At 41.4% G+C, this 27,504-nt stretch overlaps 1 protein-coding gene and 1 non-coding gene across 2 annotated transcripts in view; one reads left to right on the forward strand and one right to left on the reverse strand.

Moving 5' to 3' along the window:
* The window catches only part of LOC6493991, a 66,751-nt gene that overhangs the window by 25,080 nt on the left and 14,167 nt on the right, over positions 1-27,504 (reverse strand). Inside the window, exons 3-4 of the transcript XR_006507320.1 lie at positions 14,620-14,682; positions 3,149-3,192 (exon numbers count right to left, since the gene is read on the reverse strand). This is a non-coding gene — a transcript (uncharacterized LOC6493991). The remainder of the gene's footprint in view (positions 1-3,148; positions 3,193-14,619; positions 14,683-27,504) is intronic.
* Positions 5,069-8,494, forward strand: LOC6496574 (V-type proton ATPase 116 kDa subunit a). The gene is made up of 2 exons (XM_001961148.4): positions 5,069-6,438; positions 6,503-8,494. The coding sequence occupies exons 1-2, from the start codon at positions 5,240-5,242 to the stop codon at positions 8,397-8,399; spliced, it is 3,096 nt and encodes a 1,031-aa protein (XP_001961184.2). The 5' UTR covers positions 5,069-5,239; the 3' UTR covers positions 8,400-8,494.

The following is a 27,504-nucleotide window of genomic DNA, read 5'->3' on the forward strand; positions in this document are numbered from 1 at the left end:
ACTGGACGCCCTGCTGAGGGGGTGGTGCCACCTGGAATCGGAGACCGGGACGCAAATGCAACGCTCGGGTATCTGGGTCATGTTTGCTCGCCCATATTGCCAAACTCAAACTCAACAAAAATGTGGGGAAACAAAACCCTAAGCCAAAATCATGCAAAGCAGCGTGAGTCTAATGAATTGCCACCCATATATGGCCGAAGTGTACATACACATGTGTGTGCGGCAGTCTCTGGCCTATTGTAGTGGACCAAGTGGTCAAGATTTGAGGCTGCAACACAGCGGTTGCATGCACCACACAAATGCCGCCAGAACAACGCCAACTGTCTGTCAATTGTTCGATATTTATGGAACATAAATCCAAGCTGAAGGGTCATTCGCTAATTGGGTTTTTCTTTTTCGGCCTAACGGGTAGGTTTTTGATGGCAGGCGGTTAAGAAATGGGAGAGTCCAATGCACAGTAAAGATTTACGAGATGGCTTGGTCACTACTAGTGGGAAACTGAAGAAACCCATTATGTTTAGCCTAAGCTTGTTGAAATTTAATATTTTAGGGATATTAGAGTTTGTTTTGGGAATTTATGCAACTGGAAGGCATATGGTTATGGAGGATTTGAAGTATCGGGTATCTTGGGAATTCTACCGAGTAATTTCGATAAACTTTTCAAGATTCTGTACTTTTTCTTTGCAATATATTGAAAGTAGATGTAACATTTCAAAGAAAACAAGGTACCGGGAGTCAGATACTCCTAAAACTTAATGACTTTTTGTTTTATTACTATTTTTTTTTAATATAAACTGTGTGAGCTTTAAATTTTGATTGAGTTTTTTAATACTTTTTTGCCTTTAAGGAATAAGTTTTTAATAAAAAGTTTATGGAATCCTTAGATATTTATTACAGGCTTACGGAACTATTTTTCTTATTTTTTTTAATGGCTACTTGGCTAAAAATCTCAAATACTTAATTTTTGTTATTTGTAAGTTCTTCTAACCAGGTATTAAATGTGTACTGAAGCTTTTAATAAAAAATTGTCGAAACCTATTAAAACGTATTATTACTGGTTAAAATTTAATTGAAATCTATGAAGAAGTCTTTGAAGAAGTATATAATTTTATTCAAATATATAATTTAATTTAAGCCAAAACATCACCTTGTAACCTTCTTCATGTCAGTTTTTCACAGCCTATCAGTGACCTTTGATTTCTTTGAATTGGCACACAATTATTTCCTCCCATAAAGAAAAATACAAATCACATGCAATTAGCCACAATTCAAATGAACTTCCGTAACAGCCCTCGATGCGGACAGTGCCCTTTCAGGAAAAAAGCTAAATAAGAGGAAAGATCTTTGCATTTATAATTTCATGGCAGAATTCCTCGATAAATTAATATATGTCTGTGTGCTTCGCTGGCCAGAGCTGGCCACGCCCCCTCCCGGCCCACCGAGAGCCCGGCTAATGGCCTGGCCAATTGTCGCAAATTAGTGGAGGCCAGCCCAGCACGCACCAATACCGAGGAGAGGAAGGTAAAGACCTGGCCCAGACCGGGCAGCACACATGCAAACAGGTGAAGTGGAGCCAAGACAAGACAAACACCTAAGGCCAATCCGTCCGTATGGGCAACCCGGCTAACGGTACCACCGCAAACAGTAGACCCAGACGCAGGCCAAGGCGGAAGAACGGGAAGAAGGCTAAGAAGAGAGAAAGAACAGCTATAAAGAAGTTTACTGCTACAATTGGCAAATTGAAAATTGCTCGCTGGTGGCGGCGGCGTTGGAGTTCGGGCTTGAGTTTTTTTTTTTTTTTTGGAGCCAAGGCGGAAGCTTCAGACCAGACCTGGTCTTGGCCAGACCCTGAGCGGGCCCAAAGCCACAGACCCCGTGCCACCCCACCCCCCGCTATGCGTTTGTCTGGCCGGGATAAGCTGACATCCACAACGTGCCACAGACGATGATGCATTTGCCAAGGTTCTTGTACCCACCAGCGGTTGCACGCTCTTCGCATATAACTGCCTCGGCCTCTAAGCTTGTCGCACCAGACAGAGACGTTTCAATTTCAAACGACCAAGTCTAGTCTAACCAACTTGGGGCAAGCAGATACCTCTTACAAGATTGCTTTGGTTATCAGAACTAATATCATCATTTTTGAAGTTCTATATGTTTTAAAACAGATTCTGGTCTCAATTTTATTCCAATGAATGAATAATGAATGAAATATAATATTTGCTCCAATAAATATACCCCTAAAAACCCCAAAAATCTCTGACAAAATATAAGCATACCCCTCCTGTATCGCAAAAATTGTAGGTTCTTTTTGAGAAGCAACAAAACGGTCTTGGCCAGGCTAATCTGCCAGGCAGACGTTTTAATGAAGCCGCCGTCAGGCAGCATTTGCGGCAACCACTTGCGGTCGTCTTCGTCTGGCTGGTAACGGTGCCAAGTCCACGGGTCCATCAAACTCTAAATACCTATAGAATAATACAAATCCACGCACCGGTGTCTGAAAGCAAAACGAATGACTTAAGCGACGAACTTGACGGGCTTAGCAAAATGCGTAAGATACGGCTCTGGGATTACCTAAGTCGCTGGCTTTATTACACCGCCAGAAATATGCGTAATAGCTGGGCCCAAAACAAAAAGTGTCACTTTCAACTTTCGCTAGCAGCTAACAGCAATCAGCTACCTGCTACCAGCGTTTTCCCCACCAGACTTGACCCAATTCTGCGTCGGAGGGGGAACACCCACGCCATCAGGGCGATCTCTGACGGCGGGTTCTCTATAATTAAAAAATGAAATGTTACTTCAAAGTCCACTTGATTTGGGAGCCACGCACTTGATTGGCACTACGGCTGGTGGCGCTCTCAAGGGGGAGATGGAATATGCTCGTAAAATAACAAAACGACTGAAAAGAACTGGGCCCGCGGTCTGTTTAGGCGTTAATTGCGGGTTCTGGCAAATTACAGACTTGGCCAAGACCGAGAGTATGGTAACATGAAATGCACTTTCTCTTTGCCGCCCAGAAAAAAGTGAATGAGTCCAAATAGATTGTTGTTTTGAATTGGATTTGGATTTGGGATTGGGATTCCAATTGGGTCTGGGTGTGTGTGGGAGGGCGTAATGCCACAATTGATGGCAGCTGCTAGCTGCTGCTTACCTTTTGTTTAGTCGTCTAATTGCTGCCGAAGATTGCCGATCACACTGCAAAAAATAAGAGGGAAAAGAAGTACACATGAGTAAGCAAAAGAGAAATGCAAATTAGTTTATGAAAATACTCGAGCAGACAATGAACTCCCCCCATTATGGTCATGACTCTTCAAAGGCCCTCTCCAACTCTCAGACCCGTCAGCTACAAATTGACATTGTTTTCGGTATTTATTTGAGACCCATACCCCCCCACCATACGTTTGGCCGAGAGAAACACGTGTTGGCCGCTTTGTTGGCCGATTTGGCAGTTCTTTAAACGACTTTGATTGCCATTTGATTTATTGCCTGCAATTGCCTCGTTTCGGGAAAGTGAAAACTTTCTGGCTCACTCCGGCACTTTCATTCGAAACTTTCGGTTTGGTGACTTAATTTCTTTCCAGAGGGCTAATGAAATCGAACTGCCGGCTAACAATGGCCCCGGCACTCTTATTGTCAGGCTTTGCCAAAGAAATTATCAAGTGCAGTTCGGCGGCCATGGCACTTTTACTTTCATTGTGCCAGCAACACAGACAAAACGAACATTTTATGGCCAAAAGCAGTCTCGGCCACTCTGCTTCGAAAAACAATTTTCACTTGAGTGAGTAATGCCCATTTTCCTCTTAGCATCGGCTAATGAGCCGAAAAGTCTGTCTCAAAGGTCCAAAATTTCCAAACAATTTCAAAGGCATTGAATGCGATTTGGCTTCGATTTGTATGGGAAATTGAAACTCTCACTGAGTTTGACAAACAGGGGGTTTCATTTCTGGTTTATGTAAGAAAATTTATGTCCAAAACAGAAACAATAGCGCCACAGATGCGCCAGCTAAAACAAATGCTTTGTTTTTAAAAACCAAATAAAGAGTAAATATAATTTATATAATATTCGTGAGGTGATAAAACTACTGGCTCTAAACTATATTTAAATTTATTCCCAAATTTCTGGCTTAATCTTGGCCATAAAACTAAATGGCCATAAAGTGGTGCCATAAATATGTATGCTTTCTGTTGAATGTCAACAGAGTTTCTTTTCTTTGTTCCCTCAAGACCAATTTATGGTCTTGTTTTGGCCAAAACAGAATGCTTCGCCGTTGAGACAGCCAACGTATTTATATGATTTAACATTAATGCCAATTATCTGAAGTTCTAGGCACTCCATATAATTGAAGTGAGAATTTCGTTATAAAAAGCCACTGATGCATGAAATATTCTTGGTAATAAAATGATAATTTGTGGGAATTCCCACGTCTCCCAAGAGCTTCCCAGCCGCAGAAGACAAGGGCATAAATTGCAGTTGACCACTTTTCCACAGTTCACTGTAGCGTGGCAGCGGGGGCGTCGGCTGTGGCTGTTGTGGCATGGGCGTGGCCGGAATGCTAACTGCAACAGTAACTAGTTTGCATGCAAAGCATGAAATTATCTCCAGTTGATCTCGAGCTGGGGCGCTTGGACCTGGACATGTTTGCTACTCGAATTAAATAAACAAAAAACCAGAAAAGCCCAACAATAGGAGAGGCAAACAAACGTATCAATTAGCAGGAGACCAATACCCCGATCACAAAGTAAAAACTATATAAAGTGGTTCGAGAAATTAAATACTTTGTTTGCTTGCTCAACCAAATGGCTTTAATTTGGCTTAAAATGAAATTGAGCAAGGAGTAATACTTATCGGAATAATAGCTAGAGTACCAGGTATCGTATAGTCTTGATTTTCAGGATTATTCCCCAAGCAGAAGCCTTTATAGCTGGAGTACCGGGTTTCGTATAATCAGACTTATTCTCCAAATTTCGCCTTCTGATACTCGGTACTAGCATTACATTTTTAGACAATGTTCCAAAAACAAAACCCTTAAAATCTAAAAGGGAATCATATTGCCTATATATTTTTAATCATTTTCAAGTAGAAGCTTTTAAAATATTGTCAAACAATTCGGCTCCGGTTTTTATACATCTACAGGCAACAAACACACTCCTCAACTGACATATATGAATAAAATCGCATATATTTTTTAGTAGTTTTAACTTTTGATCTTTTGATAGCGGGTACCCTCGAGTGACTGGTACAATGTTTGCCCCGAAATCAAATAAACAAGAATCCCATATCACTCTGAAGGATGAGGAATATGTTTACAGACCGCCTCCAGAGCAACCGAGTGAGTCCCCTCCAGAGGAGCCAGTAAGAAGGAAACGGAGGCGGTCCCCCAAAAAAAAGGCGCCCAAGAAGGCTCCCAAGAAGCCGCCCAAGAAGCCCAAGAAGCCCACGAAGCCGAAAAAAATTCGCATTATGAAGTCCTTTTTCCGCAGCGAGGACATGGAACTGTGCCAGCTGCTGCTCCACGTGGACAACGCCTTCGACTGCATCATGGAGCTGGGACATCTGGGCAAGGTGCAGTTCAACAACATCTACGACGAGGACAGGCTGCTGAACAACCTTTACTCCCGAAAGATGACAACCTGCTACGAGCAGCTGCGGTTGGTGGACAACCTACACCAGCAGATCATCCAGATGCGGGTCAAGGAGATCTTCTACCCGGACGTCGACAAGGAGAACCGCCTCCTGGAGAAGGAGCTGGCCATGTACGGGGACCGCCTGCGCCGGCTCTACGTAGAGAGTGCCGCTCTGGTGGAGCACTCCCACCGACTGGAGCAGCGGCGCAACAAGATGATCGAGCAGCGGTACGCCATCAACAAGGCCAACAAGTTCCTGGCCTCGGACATGGGCAGTGAGCTGCTTTACTCGGAGAGCACCATGATTAGTCTGGTGCAGGACGCCACCGTGGCCCCGGGGAACACGCAGCTAAACTATGTAATTGGCACCATCCGGGCGGACAAGTTCTACAGCTTCGAGCTGCTGCTCTACAGGATGTGCGGCTTCAATCTGATCATCCGGTTTTCCGAGATACCCACCCTCGTCACGGAGCACCACCGCGAGAAGCGGTCGGAGAAGGTGCGCAAGTTTACGCTTCTCATGATGGCCACCTCGGCGATCATCTGGACGAAGGTTCTCAAGATCTGCGTCCACTACCATGTCAACATCTACGACTGTCCCCGGTCGTCCCGTTTGCGGGAGGAAAAGGTCCAGGAGCTGGCCAAAGAGGTCTCCAACATTGAGAAGGTGCTGGCCGAGGCGATGGCCATGCGCCGCCAGATCCTCGAGATGGCGGCCCAGGATCTCTTCATAGTGCGGGTGAATCTTCGTAAGGCGGCCAAGGTCTACGATGTCATGAATCGTCTGAGAATGGTTGGAGGCTTTGAGGCGCCTAGGTAAGCCAGAAGAAGTACAGGGTATCGCGTAGTTCAGTCTTTTATACTTCTCTTCACCACTCAGCTTCCTTTTAGCGGAATGCTATGTTCCAGCTGCTGATGTCCAGGTGGTACGGCAATCTCTGCGCAATGCCTCCCGACTGAGCGGCGGGGCTGAGAAGAAGGATCAGGGCAAAACCTCGCACCCAGAGTCGGAAAAGCATCATCCTCAACGCAACTCGTCGACACTTCAACGGGATACAGAATACGATGATGATGAGATGGAGACCGAACTCGCCAGCATTGACTACAAGAATAAGCATGGTGTGGAAGAAAATGAAAACGATGTTGACGGGAAGGATCTACCCAAGATGTCCCCCCATTGGGACAACGATGACAACGAGCGGGATACTTTCGACTTTGAGTTGATAACCACGGAGGAGGTATCCTCGCGCCCCATCCTGATGAAGAAAGTCCGCATGGTGAATCACATGCCGCCGACCTACTTTCGGGTCAACAAGTTCACCCGGGGCTTCCAGAACCTGATCGACGCCTACGGAATTGCAGACTACAAGGAGCTGAATCCAGCTCCCTACACCATCATCACGTTTCCCTTCCTATTCGCCGTCATGTTCGGAGATGTCGGCCACGGCATTTTGCTTGTCGTCTTCGCGGTGATCCTGATTTGGAACGAAAAGGCCATCGAGATCAACCAGATAAGCGCCGTGTCGGAGAACGAGATCCTCAACATCCTATTTGCCGGCCGGTACATTGTCCTACTCATGGGCTTTTTCTCCATCTATATGGGCTTCATCTACAACGACTGTATGTCCAAGGCGGTAAATCTATTCGGCTCCAGCTGGAGCTGTCAGTTCAACCAGGATACCGTCTCGGATGCCATGAGCCAGTTGAGTATGGATCCCTCGGACCCAGCCTTCTACTCCGGGGATCCGTATCCCTTCGGATTGGACCCAGTATGGCGCTATTGTGGCCAGGATTCTATCACCACCACCAACTCCCTGAAGATGAAGATGGCCATCATCCTGGGCGTGATGCAAATGATGTTCGGCCTGTTTCTGTCGGCTGCCAACTGCATTCTGATGGGCAAGAACGCCGATCTCTTCCTGGTGGTCATACCACAAATCGTCTTCATGACCTGCCTCTTCGGCTACCTGGTGTTCCTTATCTTCTTCAAGTGGCTGGCCTTCGGGGGTCACAAGGCAGCGCCCAATAACTCCAGTTGCGCCCCTTCGGTGCTCATCCGCTTCATCAACATGATGCTGATGAAGCAGGTCGAGGCGGTGGACGACAATTGCCTGCCCGACATGTTTGTGGGCGAGAGGATGGTGGAGTATATCCTGGTGGGTGTGGCCCTAGCGGCTGTTCCCATCCTCTTAGCCGGCAAGCCGCTGTACCTTTTGCGACGCCGCAAGGTGCAGAATGCGCGGGAGGAAATGGATAACCGGGGATCCGACCGGAGAGTGCGGGATCAGCGCCGGCAAACCATCAAGGAGATGCGCTCCAACGTGCACTACACCAACGAACTGAACGAATCGATCAGCGACTCTAGTCGGGCCCGGATCGTGGTCACCGAGGAGGAATTCGACATGTCGGAGATTTGGATCCACTCGGCCATTCACACCATTGAAACGGTCCTGGGCTCCATATCGCACACCGCCTCCTACCTCCGGCTCTGGGCGCTCTCCCTGGCCCACGACCAGCTGAGCGAGGTTCTGTGGCACATGATCCTGGACGAGGGCCTGTCCCACAAGGGGTCTCTCTACGCCTCGGTGCCCATCCTCACCGCCGCCTTCTTCTTCTGGGCCATTCTCACCGTGGCCATTCTGGTGATGATGGAGGGCCTCAGCGCCTTCCTCCACACCCTCCGCCTCCACTGGGTGGAGTTCCAGTCCAAGTTCTTTGGCGGCGCAGGGGAAAACTTCAAACCCTTTGCCTTCCCCCCATCGAACCACCGGAGCTAGTTTTTATTTTTATTTTTTTGGTATGCGCCGAGCCGAGTGCTTTAAAATTTTGAAATTTGTATATGGATTACTAATATACAAGTGTGGAAAACGGATAACTTAAACTGGCTAATATCATAGGTAGATATTGGGCCTCTCATGACGAAATTTTTTGATTCGTCTTTAAAAGGTTTTAAACTTAAGCCTCCTCGAGAGCCGCTTTAAAAGTGTTCAGCTGGTCTTAATTTCTGGTCTTTTTCGGATGAACCCTTGGCTTTGGCTTCCCCCGTATCTTTTTGGCAATTAACTTTGGCCAACAGCCGGACAAGGTCTACCCACGCCCGCTACTGCGGGCTAGGACGCGGACATTCCTTTGCAATTAGCATTGGCCCGGCTCCATGCAAAAGGCCATAAACCAAAGCTGGCTTTAAACAATTTCCATTTGTTTGCTTTATGCCATTGCCAGCTGCTAAAGCTATTGCAGTTACGACTGTGGCAGTTGTTGGTGTTGCAGTTGCCGTTGCTGTTGCCGTGGCTGCCGCTTTGGCAGGCTAACTTCCTTCGACGCGGGCGCTGGAAGTCGTCGACCCTTTTGTTGGTGGATTTCTCAGTTCTATTCCAGCCTGATGTTCTTTTTACCATACCCTGTATTTTCCCCCATTTTACTCCCCAAGTCCTTATAAGAAAGTTTTTTTCTAAGAAAAATATAATAATTTTATATTGGGAGTCCTCATTCAAAGCATATACCAATTTTCATTAATTTTAGACCTTCCATAATGAATTTCAATTTTTCCTAGATATTTTCCAAGTCGAATAACTTCATTGTCTTGTCTGTTTTCCTCATACACCTTGGAGCAGTTTTTGTGAATATGCCGCTGTGGTTGCCGCTTGGCCTGCCATTAACACCCACGCCAGAAACTTTTGTTACTATTGCCGTTGCCGTTGCAGTTGCTAGTTGCTTGTTGGTTGTTGGTTGCTTGTTGCTGCTGGTGGCTGAGGAACAAGAGTTGGCATAAATTATGAACAGTAACCGATGACGCATGCAGGCCGGCCTAAGTAGACTGGCTCGTGCATAAATAACTTTCGTTGGCCACATGGCCCCGCTTGACTTGGCCTGGCTTTATTAGATCTCTGGCAAGCCGAGGCAAGGTACAATTGTGTGGTATGGTAACAAAGGCAGAACTAACTCTGTGCCCGTAATGTGCAGTAAGTTTCATGACCAGAGCAGGTTTTCTACGCAATTGCTGGCCCAAAACAGGCTTTGGCTCTCTTTGGCTTTGGCTATAACTTTAAACCGCAGCACGCGCCATTGTTTAGGTGGTGCAGCAGCTTCAGCTTCACCAGCAGCACCACCACTACCACCAACAGCAACAAAAACAATAGCAATAACAACGGGTGGGTCAAGTTTGTTGCCTAAGTCTTTTGTTTTTGCTTATACTTTCGTTGGATGGGGCCAATGTGCGTGGCTCTAATGCTGGGCCCAATGGCCAACTGCTTAGCACTTTTATGGCCAACAATTGTCAAGTCTCTATGGGTCTGCCAGCCAGATTGCATTCATTGCAGCCTAACATTAATGCAGTTTGGAAAAAAGTTAGTTGAGTTAGTAAAAGAAGAAACAAATAAGTGTTGAGTTCTCTGGCTTTATTAGATCTCTGGTAAGTCTTTAATTAAAACATTCATTCTGGAAAACAACCTTAAAAGCTTTTCATAATATATTCTTATAATACAATTAAAATACATGTTATGACACTCACAATTTCTCTCTGTGTCACCGCGAGAAAAGCAAGGTCGCATTTTTGTCTGGGGAGAATCAATTTGAGACTTAAATGCGGATGGCTGTCCGTTTTGTTTTCTGCTCGTCAGTCGCATCACGTCACGTCACAATACGCTCTTGGGTCGTCAGTTTTTTTTTTTTGTGGGCCCTGCCGCTGTCCTTTAAAGGGCCCAGAGGCCCCTGCTTACTTAGTTGCTGCTCCCATGTTGCTGTTGTCATTGTTGCAGCAGCAACAGCAACATCACCAGCTGCACTGGCAACAGCAACAGCAACTGCAACAGAAAAGAGCCATTGTTGGCTAGTTCTGCTTTTGGGCCTTTACATGCGCGGCCATAACAAAAAAGGTGTTAAATTCAGCCCATGCCCGGCCAAAGCCGAGGTAAAAAGCCTGGCCAAAAGCCAGGGCCCCGAAGAAAAGTCAATGTACGCTCAAGAATTTGCTGGTTCAGCAGAAGGACATTTCCAGCTCCAAACTTGGACACTGAAGCACCTCAAGTGCTGGCACACACTGGGAAAAAGTTCAGGGAAAATATATTCTTAAATACTTTCTATTTAAAAGGTATCTCTTTTTATTAGATCACCCTCATCTGTTATTTGGTGCAACGAATTGTCAAGTTGTCAACAGAAAACATTTAAATGAAATCATGACGAAACGTCAGCCACAATTTTAGCCAAAATAACAACTCAGACAACAATTAAGAAGTAGAAACAATAACAATAACAATCAGATACAACTGTAAACATCTGTGAATTGCCAAGGAAATTAATTAACTGGCGAGACAATTTGTTGGCTTTTGCACATTTTGGCCCATTCCGCTTGGCAAACGGGCTGTCAACTGGAAAAATGCCATTTAATTCGCTACAAATTGTGCATTGTTTTCGACTTTAATTAAAATTGTCTTTTGTTCATCTTCTTCAGCTTTTGAATTTGTATCTTTTTTTTATTTTTTTTTGAAGAACGGAAGCTGACAATTGACCATTAAAAAAATGAAGAAAAAACAGACAAGATCTTGCTAATGCGTAGGGGAAAAACTTTCTCCCCGGGCCACAAATGTTTTAATTAAAATTGGCTAAAAATAAACAGAGACCGGGCTGGAGTGGCAAGGAAAAGAAATTAATTTAAACTAGGTATTTTTTGTGTAACCGGTTGGGATTTCGGAATTCGCAATGCTCGGCGGGAAAAGTGAAATTTCTCAGGCGAGTCCGGGACCCGCTTGAGAACCCAATTTTGGCATTTAGCAGTTCATTAGCAGAATAGCAACAAAATATGCATAACATTTAATCAGATAATGCCAAATACAGGCCACAAAGGCGGAAAGTGAAAGACCACCTACCAAAAATAAAGCACGTGCGAGTGGCCATAAATACTAGAAGAAATTTGGAAACATGAATAAATTCAAATGGAATTCATGGGTCAAGGGGTGAAAATTTCACAAACAAACGAATTATAAATGAATATTAATTCAAATAAAGTGCCTTGCTTAACAGTAGCTGCTTTTTGTCGCACTGCCCAGATAAAATCTGGAAACTACGAGAAAAGCCCTCAGAATGCGACCCTCATTAAAAGTGAGTTCGTGTTTTAATTCTTTTGATCTTGGAGCGGCGACCACCGGAGAACTTTTTCTCAGCCGGAGAACAGTTTCTCGCTTTCTTATTCCTTTGTCTTTCTGGCCAAGAGTCATGCATAATGAGAACCAGATGGATGGGGGATGTATAGTATATATCCCCCGTATATATGTCAATTACGGCACGATCTTTTGGCAAATCGAGCGCCGTCGTCTGACACATTTCCAGTGGGCCACTGCCAGAAGCAGTGATACCGATATTTATGTCACCGGCGACAATAAATTTGTCAGCTTTTGTTAACCGTTAAGTAAACGCAATGCATGATTTGTGTTTTGTAATGAGGGCGAACGAGCCAGCTCAGCTCAGACCAAAAAACCAAAAGCCAAAAAGCGAGAATCGAAACGAAAATAACAAAACCAAGTCTGTCGGCGAAGATGAAGTCGGATTCGAGTGGGGAGTGAGGGCGAAATACAAACAAAACGGGTTTGAGTTCAGTTCATAAAATATTCATGATATGCCAAATGTTTTAGTTTTATTTGACTTTTTTTTGGCATTTTTTTGCAAAGTAAAATTGCTGAGGATTGAGTCATGGAACTTTCAATGGGGACATCAATATTCATTGCAATAATTTATGACCTCTCATTTTTACTGTCAATCCTGGCAATTAATTAATTACTGATTAACAAAACTCTTATTTTTTTAAATATTTACCAATATTTTGATGTTTATCGTTGCCCAATTGTTTAATTATTAACAAAAAATTCGGAAGTGTAACCATTTAAGCGACATTGACCACTCGAGTGCTTTAATTCGAGGGCCCTTCAAACACAATGTTTCGACTTCGACTTTTTGAATGCAATGGCAGCACAAGCAGGCAGCAGCAGCAACACCAATTGCCTGACCTTCAGTGGGCCACTTGCCACTTGAGGCGGATTGAACTGCCGCACAGCTTCTGCAACAAAAACATCAACAGCTCCGTCTCGAATTCGAACACGAAGTTCGTTGGCTGTCAGCCAGCTGAGTGACTGACATGCAACACCAACAACTGCAACATCAGCAACAGCAACAATAGCAACAGCAATGCCAGCAACAATGGACAATAGCGTGCCACAAACACCCGAAAAACACCAATTGGTGTCAAAGCAACAAAATGCTACCGAATTGCAAACTGCAACTGCCAGGCAGCCACTGCTAAGGGAATTTCTCGCTGTTGAAATTAGCAATAAATCAAAGATTGCTATTCGGAAGGCCCAGAAAGCGGCTAACTAATTTCACTAAAGAGCAACACGCGGCACTGGGGGAAATATTTCTTTAAGTAGGCTATTCTCATGAATTTAATCCTGAAATAACATATAAAATATTTTAAATTTATCATTGATTTGATTAATAATGTTTTTTTTATTTAGAAAATGAAAATAAATAAATTTTTAATAATACAATATTTAATTATGAATATAAGAGCTATATCTTTTAATAAAGCTACTAGAAGTAGAATTTTAGCTCGTCACTGGAACTTAAACTCATTAAGAGGTTATTAACTTTACAATCTAAACCTTGAAACTTAAGTTAATAAAATCTCTTAAATATTTACATTAATTGTTCGATTGTTTTGAATTTTTTGCTTTAAGAAAATATACAATATTTAAATTAACAATTTATATAGACTAAAACTATTGAAATTGTAGATTCCTCATGATAAAGCTACTTGGAGGATAAGCTCCTGATTTATCGAAATTACCATCGTAGAGTGAATATTCCTATTAATTTTTATCCGTGTGGCCCAAGGCACTTTGCAACCGTTTTTGGCCAAAAAAAATCGCAGAAAAGGCAACGAAATCCACTTGGATTGTCGTCGCTGGGAGCTGCCCACGCCACTTGAGAGGAACCAACAAAAAAAAAAACACAGAAACCAAAACAGAAACAGAAACTGAAACAGCAAGAGCCAAATCTAAAGCTACAGCAGCCCGCCAGTCACATAAATAAGTCACCATCAGAGTCAGATTCAGATTTAGATTGAGAATGAGCGACGCAGACGCCGAGCGCACACTTGGCCATAAATCTCGAGAAGCGTGGGCAGGTCTCAGACCCTGCAGCCGCTCCTGACCCCGGCTCCCTGGCCGCCACCCCAGTTCATCTACCAAAAAAGACGTCAACGGCAAATGGGGCCACGCCTCGCCAAGTTGGCCAAGACAGAGACTGAGGTGGCCACAAGTGCGTATTAAATGGTCTGTCAGAGCAATAATCAAGCTAATGCCATCTTATGACTCAACTAGGAGAGATTTCCCCAAAAAAAAAGACCAGAAAGAAAAGTGAGCGCTAAATGTATTTGTTGATAATCTGTTTATGGTCAACAGAACTAGGCCTCATTACCATATGAGCTGCAGACACAAATATGCCACAAAGTCAGCCGTTAAGCCAACGCACTTAGCACCAACCGAAAGAGAAAGATATATATGAAAAGATATATATATGAAAGAGACAGAGAGCGAAGGGGGAATCTCCTCAATTGACACATTTGGCACAAAGTGGCTTTCTGGCTTTTGATTTGCATTTATTTTTAATAAATCGTCGAGAAATGGAAATTCCAGCGAAACTGTGCCAGCAAAAATGTGAATGACAAGATTTTTGTTTAAGTGTTAAATACTTGAAAAATTTTACTTAATGGGTAAGAAGATTTAATGAATAAGATGAAGAATGGTTTGGAATTTTTAAAATCCAAAAAGTCAGATAGGAAACAGAAAGGATGGTCTCAAAAATATTACTTGCTTGGAACTAGTTAACTCTTTTTCATTTTAAATAATTGTCATAATAATTTTTAGAAAAAATCTCCAATAAACTAAACCATAATTTAACTAAAAACCTGGCTAAGTGACAGGCCACTATAATTTATCCGCAACTTACCCAAAAAAACACGTTTAAATACACCAAGTCGGGCCAATTCAAAGCTTCTGTAATGATGTGTTTCTGTAAAGATTTAAGCATAACAGAAAATGTTGTTTTTAGTAATTTGAAAAGCATTCAATCAAAATTTTAACGTTAATGTGACACTAGTTATGAGAGGGGACAAAAAATAGGCATAACATTGATTTACTCCCAAAGTCACGTCTGTTGTTGGTCTCAAATTATCACTCGACTATCAGATGTACGACTAGTTGTTAGAGCAACACTTTCTATGACAAATTCGAGCTGGCCAGAACACTCCGACAACAATAAGCAACACAATGGCAGCAACAGCAGCAGCAACCTCATGTACGAGTCCGAGTCCGAGTACTCGTACTGTGGCTAGCTTGTTAACTCATCCAAAAAGTAAACCACATTCTTGAGAGCATTAGAAAAAAAAATGGCAACAAAAAGCGAATAAAAAAAGATGTATAAACTAGAGCCATGAATAGCAGAGCACAAAAAACATGCTCAGCGCGTGTAGCAGCAGCAGCAGCAGCAGCAGAAACATCAACACAGCAGCAACAGCAGCAGCAGCAGAAACTTAAATAACAACAACGGCTGCCGCAACAGCAACATTAAAGGGGGGCGTTAGGCGTGGCCCGAGTGCAAAATGCAAAACAACATTGAAGACGAGAAAATCTGGCTACTGTAATTTGTCTGCCCACCAAAGACACGACCAGCCCCACCTCCTCCCCCTCAGCGTGTGTGTATGTGTGTGTGGGTAAGTATCTGCATGCCCCTAAACTTGGTTGCAATATGTAAGCTTGTTCGTTGCTGATCGCGTTTGGCCAGCTAGTTGTTGTTTTTGGTCGTTACTTCGACTTGGTCCGGGGCCAGTTTGCAATTGCTGCTCTACTTTTGAGTGTGCTTGGCCCCCCCTATGCCACTATGCCACTATGCCTCCTCTACTGCCACTGCCTCTGCCTCAGTGTGTTGTACTATTTGCTTCCTAAAGTTGCCGGCTTCGTTGGCCGCCTTTTGTCGTTGAGGTCAATTTTTATGTTGCAGCCATTTTTCAGCGACACAGCAACAAAGAAACCCCACAGAAGAATTCGTTATTTGTTGCACAATAAGAAAAATATTTAGGAAATAGACAAGGAGACTCTTATGACTTTATATCAAAAGTTTAAAAAATTCGGATAGCGTTAGAAAGTATTTCTTCCATATATTACATTTTTAAAACATAGTCCTAATAGCTTTTTTGACCAAGTCTTTAAATATTTCTTTCAATGTATCTCCTTTGCTTTGTAAGATATCATACATTTTTAATATCTTATGTCTGTTTTTTTTAGCGTTTTTACAACCTCAAGGGTTACATTTTTTCCAATGCCCTACATGGCAGCATGGGGTGACTCTACTTAAATCTAAAAATGTTTCTATTATCTCACAGGGTATTACAGAACCCGTTCCTGTCAGAAACGAAACAAACCTAAGCTCTTTGGAGCCCCTCTTGAAAGTACATATTTATATTTAATTTTGTGAACACTTTTTGCGACTCTTTTTCCGGAATTGTGAGCACTCCATGTTGTCTACTGCACTCGGAGTTACGTACGAGTGTGTTTTGGATGGCAGACCAACTTTTTCAACTCGCCTCTTGAAAGGAGAGGACTCCAGAGCAGAATGGCCCGACACTTACAGTTGGTAATTAGTTTTGTGGCCATGCATGTAAAATGCAATTTCGGGCTTGGGAAGACAAGAGGCATCCGCTAACACTCATTCATCTCAGTTCTGGTTAAAAATGTAGTCTAGACAATCGATAATCTAGCATTGAATTAAGTTGCTGCACGTTGTTTACTGGCAACCTTGAACTGTTGCAAGTTACTGCTTCGGAAAGTGACTGGCAAATTATTTGGGGGCGACTTTCGAGTGTCTGTCAATCAAGTCGAATTTGTATTAAATCATTGACAAATAACAATAATCAGTAACAAGGCTGCAACTTGTGCTGTCTGCTGACTGCTGCCTGCTGTTGCTATTGTTTCTTTGTATTGCATGTTGCATGCAATGCTGCAACTGCGGCAGCAATGAAAAGTGAAAATTCTTGGCTGAGTGAAATGCAGAAAGTTTTTCGCCCCAACCTGGCATTCACATATGTATGTATATTTATATGCACTTTCGGCAAACAAATATGAACAGTTGCCCTTTCCGCTGGCATTTTCTCCCTTTGTTGATTGCAAACTGTGCCGTCGTCATGTGCCACATTTGCACCCGAAAGCTGAAAGTAAAAATAACTGAAACTGAAACTGAGCATGCGGCTGTGGCATGGAGCATAAATATGCGAATAATGCATAAGCAACTAGAACACATTGCAGCAGCAACAGTTGCATGTTCGCAAAACAAATCCGAAAAAAGTCTACACAGTTGCTGAAAAAAGTTAGTGCACAGGTAATTAGACTGCAAGTTTCGTTCTATTTGGGCAAACAAAAAACGAACTTTAATTAAATTCTTTTCCACCTACCAGCTCCAATCAAGTGCTCTTTGTGGCAAGTTGCAATTCATAATTTGAATGCCATGCCACAAAGCTGTTGAAGCCTCAAAAGGAAAGCCAAAGATAGCCAGCGAGTGGAAAATGCACTTGAAGTGAATAGAGAAAAAAATAATAGTAATAGTTAAACAGAAAAATCTGCAAGTTGCAAGAAGCGAGATAACTTTCTCAATTTCCCCGACTAACCCATATACCTCGATATCTAGCTGCAACTCGGGTTATAGGGCAGGCCAAGGTATTGGGTAATAGGGGCAAAAAAAAGGAATTTCACAGTTGCAACAAAGTTCATCAAAACAGCATAACTGCAGTTGGAGTCGCAGTTGCAGTTGCCTCTTTGCCACATTCAAAGCCAAAAGCCCAGAGCCACCCACTCGCCACTGAAGCGGGTAAATAGGCCAACTCTGGAGGGGCTAACAGTGGGGAGGAGCGTTCGGGGACTTGGCCCAAGGGGCTCTTGGCTAACAATGCATATGACAAACTTTTGTCAATTTATTAAGAAGCGAAGAAATATAGCTTCCTAGCCGGGCTAACCTGATTCCCAGGGGTCGAGTAACATGGTCAGCCGGAGGAAGAGTTTCCTGCTGGAGTTTCCCACTTGGAGCTTGCATCGATACTCATCATTATCTACAACATGATGCTCATCATCATCTCCAGTTGAAGTCGCAGTTGCAGTTGCAGTTGCACAAACACTCCACTCGCAACTCAAACAACTTTCGTCGAATAAACTGATGATAACAAAGGCCGGCAATCTCGGTTTTGCTACCAAAACTGGTTGCATTGACCGTTTATGGCACAGGGGAAAATAAAATTAAATTGTGGAAATAAAAAAGAGATTTTAATACGCCAGGAAGTCAAAATATTGTTCACAAAAAATATAAACAATAATAATCGGTTTTCCTTAAGAATAAGATATAAAGCCGAAATAAATCCCAAAAAGAAATGGCTTAAAATAAAAATATTTTATTTGTTACAAACATAAAAATATATGAACTCTTAAAATAGTACACATAAAATAATAACTTTCATTATATTTATAGTATTGTTTAAGAAAATTATTTGGCGATCTTAAAATAGTACTTCTGACTTAACTAATTTTTCAAACAACTTACATTTATTATTACAAAACAAAAGTTATATTACAAAACCTGACTAAAAATACAATTTCTCTCAGTGCACTTTTGCCTCGGCAGTTATGAATTATGTCAAATGGCATAATTGCCAGTCCTGGCCAAGCTCCACATCCAGCAACCAGCAGCATCGAACAGCTGCTGCCTGGAAAGTAGTTGGCGGTTTTAAAGTTTTTAGTTTTCTGTTTTCAGTTTGGGTTTTGGCATCGCGCTGGCACCGGCAGGAAGCAATAAATTCTATGCATTGCACCCGATACAATTTTTCACTGATAGGATGAGATGTTGGCCATAGTAACTCGCGGATAGATAGATGGCTAGTTGGCTGACTGGATGGCTAGCTGGCTGGCTGGATGGCGGAATAGAGGCGGAAATGCAAGGAGATGGCTAATGAAGCTTTTTGCTACCTTAACGGTTCTCGTTAAATTGTTGGTAATTTAGTTTTTCTTTTCAGCTGGCCATGGTTGATCATCAATTTATGCATTTATCTATGATACAGTTACGGCACGCATCTGGTTGGCCATCTATTTGCCTAACAATCTGTATCTTTCGGGCCGGGTCCAGAGCCGACTTTCCCTTGCTCGCTGGAGCTTTGCAAGCAGATTTGTACTGGCTTTAATTATGAGCCGGTCTACACACATCATGGCTAGCATTTCACACCGCCCACCTCTTGGCCCTCACGCCCCTTTAAGCCATTTTCCTCCGTCATGCATCCGAGGCGGAATCTGAGAACTCACATGGCGAAAAGTGAAACCGAAAAGGGAAAACTCTCCGAGCCAGAGAAACATGAGAAGCCCCGGAGACTTTTACCCTTTTAAGAGATTTTACAACAAAACCATCATCTGCCAGATGGCTAACACACACTCAGTGTGTGTATGTGTAATTCATATTGAGGTTATTAGTAACAAGGCCAGATGCAGGCAACCCACACCCATCATATGCCACATTGGGGGAAGTAGGAAGTTTGTTTTGTTTTCTGTTTTTTGTTGCATTTGTTGTTGGCTTCGTATGCACTCGGAATCACAAAATGATAATTTATGTTTGTTGGCGATATTTGAATACAATTGAAGCTGAAATCGACCGGCAACTGGTGAAGGCGCATTTCAAATTTTCAATTTCCCTTTTTCAGTAAACAATCGGAAAATTCACAAAATGTATGAATGTGGCATTTGAATTTGAATTTCCATTTGCAACAATAACTGTATAGCTGTCGGGGAGGAAAAACAGAAAATAATGAAAACCAAAAAACAACAAGGAAATCCATGGATTTGCAAAACATTTTTGAAATAATCTGTCAGCTTGGCCGAAACATTTATGTTTACTTTTGAAATCTTTGTTTTCCGATCCATGACTTCACATTATGACATCAGAAGGCAAACACTGGGGGATTCTTTGATACGGAAAATGACAATCAAAAACCCATAATTAAGAAAAATTAACGAATAACATAATAGAGGCCAACAAAAGAAACCCGATGGCTTAACAATAAATAACAACAAAATATGTATAGAACCAAACAAAAGCATAAATTTCGCATTGGAGGGGACTATTAGTCGTGGGCTAAAAAATAAAATCAAAATTGTACTTAATTTGCATGTTTCCAGGGCGTTTTCGGAAGAAACTCAACTCGCCGCTAAAAGCCGCAACTCGCAACAAAAAACCCAACAACAAAGCAAATAAATTATGCTGAGCATTTCGAAAGAACTTTTTGCAACAGAAAGGGGCTGGCCCCACGGACACGCCCACCATCAAGGCCAAATACCTTTATATTGTATTTTAGTTTTTCGTGTTTTGTTTTTGTTTCAATTCTGTTGTATTCTCGGCTCTGAGAATTTATTACGAAATTGATGCGGCCGAGCTTGTTGCAATTTTGGTTTTTAGCCATCTCCTTAGCCGGCGAGACATTGTTATTTGCGAACTGGAGGCGCAGGCCGTTGCTGAAGGGGCAGCCAGCAACAAAAAACGGCAATAATAAAAAATAAAACTTAAGTTGGCTCACTGACCAAACATTTAATTACAAAAAACGTCGCGACCTGCAATAAATTTCATTCCGCAGTTGCAATCGCCTTTTTTTTGTCGGTTTGGTTTGGTTTGGCTTGCCTCGGGGCACGGAGGCAAATAAATACATAAAAATTGCCACTTTGCCCGCAGACTCAATGGATGCTCCCTCCCGCCCACTTCCCGCTCGCTGGTCGCCCCTTTGTTCTTGCGGCAAAAGTTGCTGCAACACTTATCCAGCCAGCCTCGAAAAGGATCATCCTTATCCTTGGTCTTAGCCTTGCATAAATATGTTTTTATTTATAAGATGGGCGGCAGGCCGGCCGGGCCTGAAACAAAAAGCCAACTTATTCAAAGCCAACAAAATTTGTAGCCCTGGTCGGGCTTTTGTTCCTGCCTGCCACACCACCACCACCATCTCCTTTCCCTTCCTCCACCCTTTCGCACAAAAAAGAATTATTTTTATAAAAAAGATGGCAAAAAAAAGATGAAACTGAAACTTTGTTGCCGCTTCGTTGCGCCTTTTTGCCGGACTTGGTTGCCCCTTTTTTTTCATTTCCCCTTTCTGTTAACAGAATTTTCCCCCAACTTGGCCCCCATAGCCCTCCTGGACAATCTAAGTTACTGCACTGCAAGGATATCCATGTCGGTGGGAGGAATAACTAACTGATAAGAGTTTTAATCGGATCATCATCAACTTGCCCCGCGAATTCCCCAGCACTTGCAGCGGGGCAAGTGGCACGAGTAGGGATTTGTTTTTCCCGGAATCAGATGGCAATATGCTGCAAGCAGATATTTCTGAATGGTGTTGAAAGTGGGGCTTGCAACACTTTAGGAATAGGGGATAAGGTTTAAAGTTTCTCGAGTTTTTATTTGCTTATAGCCACAAAATGTTTTTAATTTAAACTTAGACATAAGTCTAAGGAAGACATAAGTATGCAAATAAAATCTCAAGTGTTCAATTAAGCATAAGTAAATATTTATAATCAATTCAGCAGCATTTGAGAAGCTCAAACAAACTTTTTAACACATTTGTGCATTGAAATTAATTATTTTCAAATCTATATTTAAAACGGATTAATTGCGTTTGAGAAAATATAACTAACTTCTGAACCATAACTTTAGAAATTTATGGAATAGATAGAATTAAAAAAGAAAAGTTTAAGAAAAAAGTCAATCAAAATAAAGACTTCAATCTCCGGAAGAGAAGAACCCATTATCGAAGAGTACCATGCATTGAAGAAAGAAAATATATGTTTCTTTTTTTACAGGTTGCTGTGACATACGTAAAATATATCACAAAAGAAAACTTGGATCCAATTTTACTCTAAAATTAGGATTCAAAAATAAAACAAAAGTAGTAATAAGACCCGGAAGAGAAACAGTTATAACATTCATTGAATTTAAAAATTCAAAAATACACAATTCATATAAATAAATTAATAATTACATAAAATAGAAAATGTCATGTGTACTTTTATTAACTGAAAATATTCTATCAATTTCAAGGACTCCATAGCAGTATAAATAATGAGAAATAAAATATATCTTAGGTACAAGGATAAAGCAGAATATAAGAAAAAAAGAAATTAGCTAGATCTTTTTTGCCAATGGTCGGTATCAAAAAACCAATGATCTAATTAAACAAATATAAAAACAAAAACACAAAAAAAAGCAAATTTGTTGGTAGTTTAACACAAAAATAACAAAAATAAACTTTACAAAAATATATATATTATATTCTTTTTGCACATTCCACAAACTTCAAGAACTCCATTGGAAAAAATAAAAACAAATAAGAGGTATATGAAAATGAAAAAACTAAATTAAAATAAGAAAAGCAGAACCCAGTAGCTTTGAGTCTGGCTCAGTATGTGATGAAGGATTAAAGATAGTTTAATAAATTGTTAAAATAAAACAAAAATGAAAATCATCCATTATTAAATAAGCCTTACCCAAAAAAATGTCATTCAAAATCAAAATAAGAAAAGCAGTACCCATTAGTTTTTGTTATGTCAAGTTTTATGGTTAAAGACCAAAGTTTTTGAATGAGTACCAAAATATAAATGAAAAAACTGATCATAATTTCATCTTAAATCTTTAAACCAATAAAAAACAATTTATAAAAAAATAAAAAAGGAAAATCAGTTCCTAGACGCTTTTGTTCCTAGACGCTAAAGACCAATGTTTTAAAAATGAGTATCAAAATAAAAAGGAAAAATTAACCACAATTTGATCATCTAGGTAAAATATAAAATTAAATTCAAAATTAAAATTAGATAAGCAGTTGCCAAATGGTTAAAATCCAACGCTTTAAAAAGAAAACTTTTATATAAATAATTGAGAAATAAATAAGAATTAGATGGAAGCAGTCCTTCTACCAGAAGGGCCTAGTATCAGACTGGACAGTAGTACTGGCCCAAACTCGCCTTATATTAAATTTTTTAGTGTTGAGTAATTCTTAAAAAAATGAAACTCTCAGTATTGCTAGAACTTCCATTAAAACTAGGGTTGTCAACTTATTTAAATTATGTAAGCAGACTCCTTGAGAAGAATTGTTTACCTCCAGACATACATTGTTATTTGAAATTCATTATTTTCTTCACCTTTCCACAGACACCCACCTCGTAATTGCATTTCAGCCGTAACGCAATTTTTAACTTATTACAATTCATATTAAAAATGTGGCTTACATTACCGGGTTGGTGGGCAGAGTGGTCGGCAGGTTGGTAGGTTGGATTGCCGCAAATATGCACGCCCTTCTCGGCCACTTGCCACAAGTTAATTTCGTTTTAATTAAAACACCAAATGTGCAATGACAATGACAACATCAGGTCTCAAGGGAAGAGAGTTGTCCTTCGACTTGGGTGCTTTTCTTTCCCGCCACTTGCTACTGGGCCACGGGGCTCTTGGCAAGTTTCTGCTGACGACGCCCATGTGGCGTACACGTAATGTGTCTGATGGTCATTAACATTTTGCGGCTGCCACAGAATTACTCTACCTAGAAACTTCATGTTCGTGACCAAGCCCCCGAAAAATTCCTCTTAGCCCCTTATGGAGCCCCTTTTCACCTACTTTTGGCATTAAAATCCCCAATCGCCGGTTCTTAGTCACTTTAATCAAGTGCACGTTGAGTTCTGTTCGCTGCTCACTGCTCGCTTTATCGGGCCATGTTGTGTGCATGTTTATGGCCAAAACTGATGGGGAGAGGGGGGCAAAACAAAGGCCAAAAGCCAGCGTGAAAAAAGATGAAAAGGCGGAGAAAAAAACAGACAGCTTTGCATGCCTTTTCGCCCGAGCTTAGCCTGATGTCAGCCAAAGTTTCATATGTCATAATTTTATCAGCCAACTCCGCACACGGCTCCGTACATATGGCTCCGTGTGATGTGTCTCCATGTGTGTGCCTTTGTGTGTGTCGGGCCAAGAGCCCTAAAGTGGAAACATTGCGATGCCATTCATGACACGCAGGCATTAAAGTCTGCCACAGACAGCACAGGTGAGTGAGGAAGTCCAGGAAGGAAGAGATGCCAGTCTTTTGTTAACCGAGCTAAGAAATGCCCTTCAAACTCAGAGGGTCTTGATCTTTGGGGGTATAAGATTGGAAAATATAGTTAGAAATCCTTAATACCCTTAGTTGCTATAGGGCAAGAGGGTATTGGACCTAAAAGACTCTTTAAAAACTAAATAAAGTGATTTTGACTGACATTAAAATCTTGCCATTAAATCTACAATGAAACCATAAGAAAGGATTAGCATTTAGGATGACCAAGAACCATATTTTAAGACCCGAGTAAACAGATTAAAAAAATATACCCTCACGAAGCTGCACAAGTGTCTCCTTGTGGCCGAAATGATAATACCCTTGGCAAGAGCAGAGTGACAGGCGGCAAAGTCAACTCGACTCAACCTCAAGACAGGCAAGTCTCGGGCAGGTGTACCTGAATCTGCGGATATTTGTACGCTCGTGTGTGTCAGTGTGTGGCGGGACTAAGCATGCTAACAGGTACATTTGTGCTGTTGACTTTGATTATGGCCAAGGGAAAACAGTGGGGTAAGACGAGGGTCTGGGGAGTACCTTTTAAAGCTCTAGCATTTTATTACCTATTAGCTTGAAGCGCCCCGAACCGCCTTAGACGCCTGCCCGCCCCTTGCGACACGCAAAGTTGCAACATATTTCTTCAATTTGAGCGCAAAGTGCAACAGCAGCAGCTCTAAGAAGTATGAAAAATATTATGTTATTTTTAACACACTGAAAGCGTGTGGAAAAGCTATTTTTAGATGAATCGCCATCGCCATCGCCATGCCACAAATAAAAGGGAAAAAGCGCAAAAAAGCGACTGAGAAACAAGAAGTTAAAAGAAGAAGTTGCAGAAGGGGCAGTCAGAGCAACACCAGCAAATTGTGGCAACTTGAGCAGCACAACCGCATCAGCGCGACTTTGGCTTTTTGATATTTTTCTCCAGCGGACATTTTCTTAGCATTTTTAGCGCGTCCCCCTTTTTTTTGTGGTTCATGTTTTATAATAAATATGGCCAATAAATTGCTCCTTTCAAGTGTGTCCTTCGCTCGAACCAATAACTTTAAGAAGAAAATTGCATTTTCGTTGGAAAAAGTCTTGGCTATTTGTTTAACATATGATTTGGACCGGAAGCTTAAACAAACAAGATATTATTTTTTGACCGAAATGGAAAATAAACTTCGGCATGACTAAAGCTGGGCAAACACTGCCGCAAACACGTTGCACAAACAAGAGTGCCACCAGAAGTACTGGCACCAGGCACCACCACTGGCAGCAGCAACTTGTGACAAATGCAACTGCAAAAGCGCACAAAAAATTCAGAAAACCAACGGAAAAAAAACAAAATCAACTTCCACCGCAAATGCAGTTTGGTGAAGTTTTTAGTGCAAGGCGTGGTGGCAAGGGGGAAAAATCTAAATCGAAGTGTGGCATGTTTGGAAAACAACAGCAGCAGCCACGCTTAACGCATATTAAAACAAACACAGTAGTGCACTGCGAGAAGTACTCGGACTTTGCTTACATTCGTAGAACCGTATCTGTCAGATAGATTTTCCGCAGTGCACCCCCGCGTGAATGCAATTTCATCGATGGATTAGAAAGAGACGGCACGCCGGTGGGAGTCGAAGTCGGAGTCGGAGTAAGAGGTTGAAAGCCAAAGACATTGATTTGTTTCCCCAAGTTTCTTCGGGGCAGACAACTCACGTAACACGCCAAGATAAAGGTGCAAGAAACACACAAAATCGCACATACCGCCGGCTGAAAACAAAAACAAATACGATAGAAAAATACACACTGTGATTTGAGTGCCAAAACTTTTGAATGGAATTTACGACTCTGCATATTAAATCATTTGGAATACAGCTGCAAAAAAAAATCGGGGAAAAATCGAAATAAAAGAAGTCTGGGGGCCAGAGAATGTGAAATTTATGGGCTGATAGGGGAGACAGCGGCAACAATTGCGAGTAAAATATTCATTGAAGGCAACGAAAGGAAATAAAATCCAGGGGCAGAGGCAAAGCAAACATTGAAACTACAGAATAGGTGAATAGTTTTTTTATTGCTTAGAAACCGTAATCAGAGTGATACATAAATAAGTAAATCAATATAAAAGGTTTGGACTTGAGATAACCCATTTATAAAGAAATATTTATATTTGAAAGAATATGCAAATGAGGGTAGCCCTTCTTACAAACTTTGGTAGAACTGATTGAGAATTAGTGCAATCCGCAGAATTATATTTCACAAAAAATTTGTGATTAATTTTGACAACATCGGCAAGACCTTAAATAACAAAATAAAATAATATTGCATATCGTTAATAAAATATTTTTGTTGGAAAAGGAAATCAATCTTAAAAATATGCAAATGAGGATAGTACTTATAAGTAACTTTGCTAGAACTGATTGAGAATTAAGGTCACAAAAGCGAATAATAAAAGTTCAATCCGCAGAATTAGTTCAACAATTATTTCACGAATATTTGTGAGTAAAACCTTAAATAACACATAAATTAATATTGTGCAATATCATCAAAACCTTAAATAACACATAAATTAATATTGAATATCGTTACAATAATAATAGATAAATTAATCCACAGAAATGTAAATTAAAGGTATGAAATTCTTGGCCGGCAATCAATGAACACAATGCCTTGTAAAATATTTATATTAAAATTTCTTTGCAGGCCGCAAGGAATTCCGAGCTCATAAATTTTTTTAATTAATCTGGGCATAACACAACCTTCATTACGGCTTAAATTTCGTAGCTCCCTCAGACCTCCCTCGCACACCCCAGATCCGCCTTAATATTTCACTTTCCTTTCACTTAAATCCCTCTCCGGGAATCAGTCCGCCTGGCTCATACCCATTCCTCTCAGTCTCAGTCATTATCGGCCCGGCACTTCCGCAGACGCCTTTGAGCCATTTTTCATTGTAATCCAAAACCGAAACAACTCGCTTCTGCGGTTGCCACTTGGCTCAATGTGACAGTAACTGTTGCTGGCACCGTGGCAAGGCCGCAAGTCACAGAAAAAAGTGAAAAAGGTTTTTCACACTTAATTGGTAGCCCAGAAAAGCACACCGATATACATACACTTTAGAAAAAAAATCAGTGTCTATATACCGAGTTACCCAACCCGCCGCCGAGGTGATAAATTAATGAATATGAACTGCAGCCGAGTGGGAGAGAACGCGGTTGCCCAACTGCCTTTCTGGTTATGAAAACTCGTTTCTCGTTCCTACTCCCAAAAGTGTATCGCTTAGATACAAAACAGCAAAAACAGAAAACCCAAAACCGAAATGAAGCCAAAACAAAATATTTCAGTAATTTAAAACGGAATATCTAACTCCAGTGACGTTCACGTTAGCTGAATAAATTTTCGGTTTTTCGGTTTTTTTTTTTTGTAAAAATAAAGTCAAGTTGAGGCAGGTCAGTTGGTTCGGTTTACTTTTCAAGTGCTGAAAACTGAAATTATTTTGGAATGCAAGCTGTCGACGAATAAATAATGTAATTTGAATTCTAAATAGACAAATTACTGACTCATAGATACCATGGAGGTGATTAGGTAATTTTTTTAAAATAAATGTTAAATAGTACCGGGTATAAATATCGCTTGAAACTATCCTTAAAGGCACCCTTAAAACACACTTAATATAGATTTTTCAATCGAAGTATCGGTTATCGTATAGTCTAAGCTACTGATCATATAATTATCAAGAT

The sequence above is a fragment of the Drosophila ananassae genome, chromosome 3L, assembly GCF_017639315.1.
Source record: "Drosophila ananassae strain 14024-0371.13 chromosome 3L, ASM1763931v2, whole genome shotgun sequence".
NCBI lineage: Eukaryota > Metazoa > Arthropoda > Insecta > Diptera > Drosophilidae > Drosophila > Drosophila ananassae.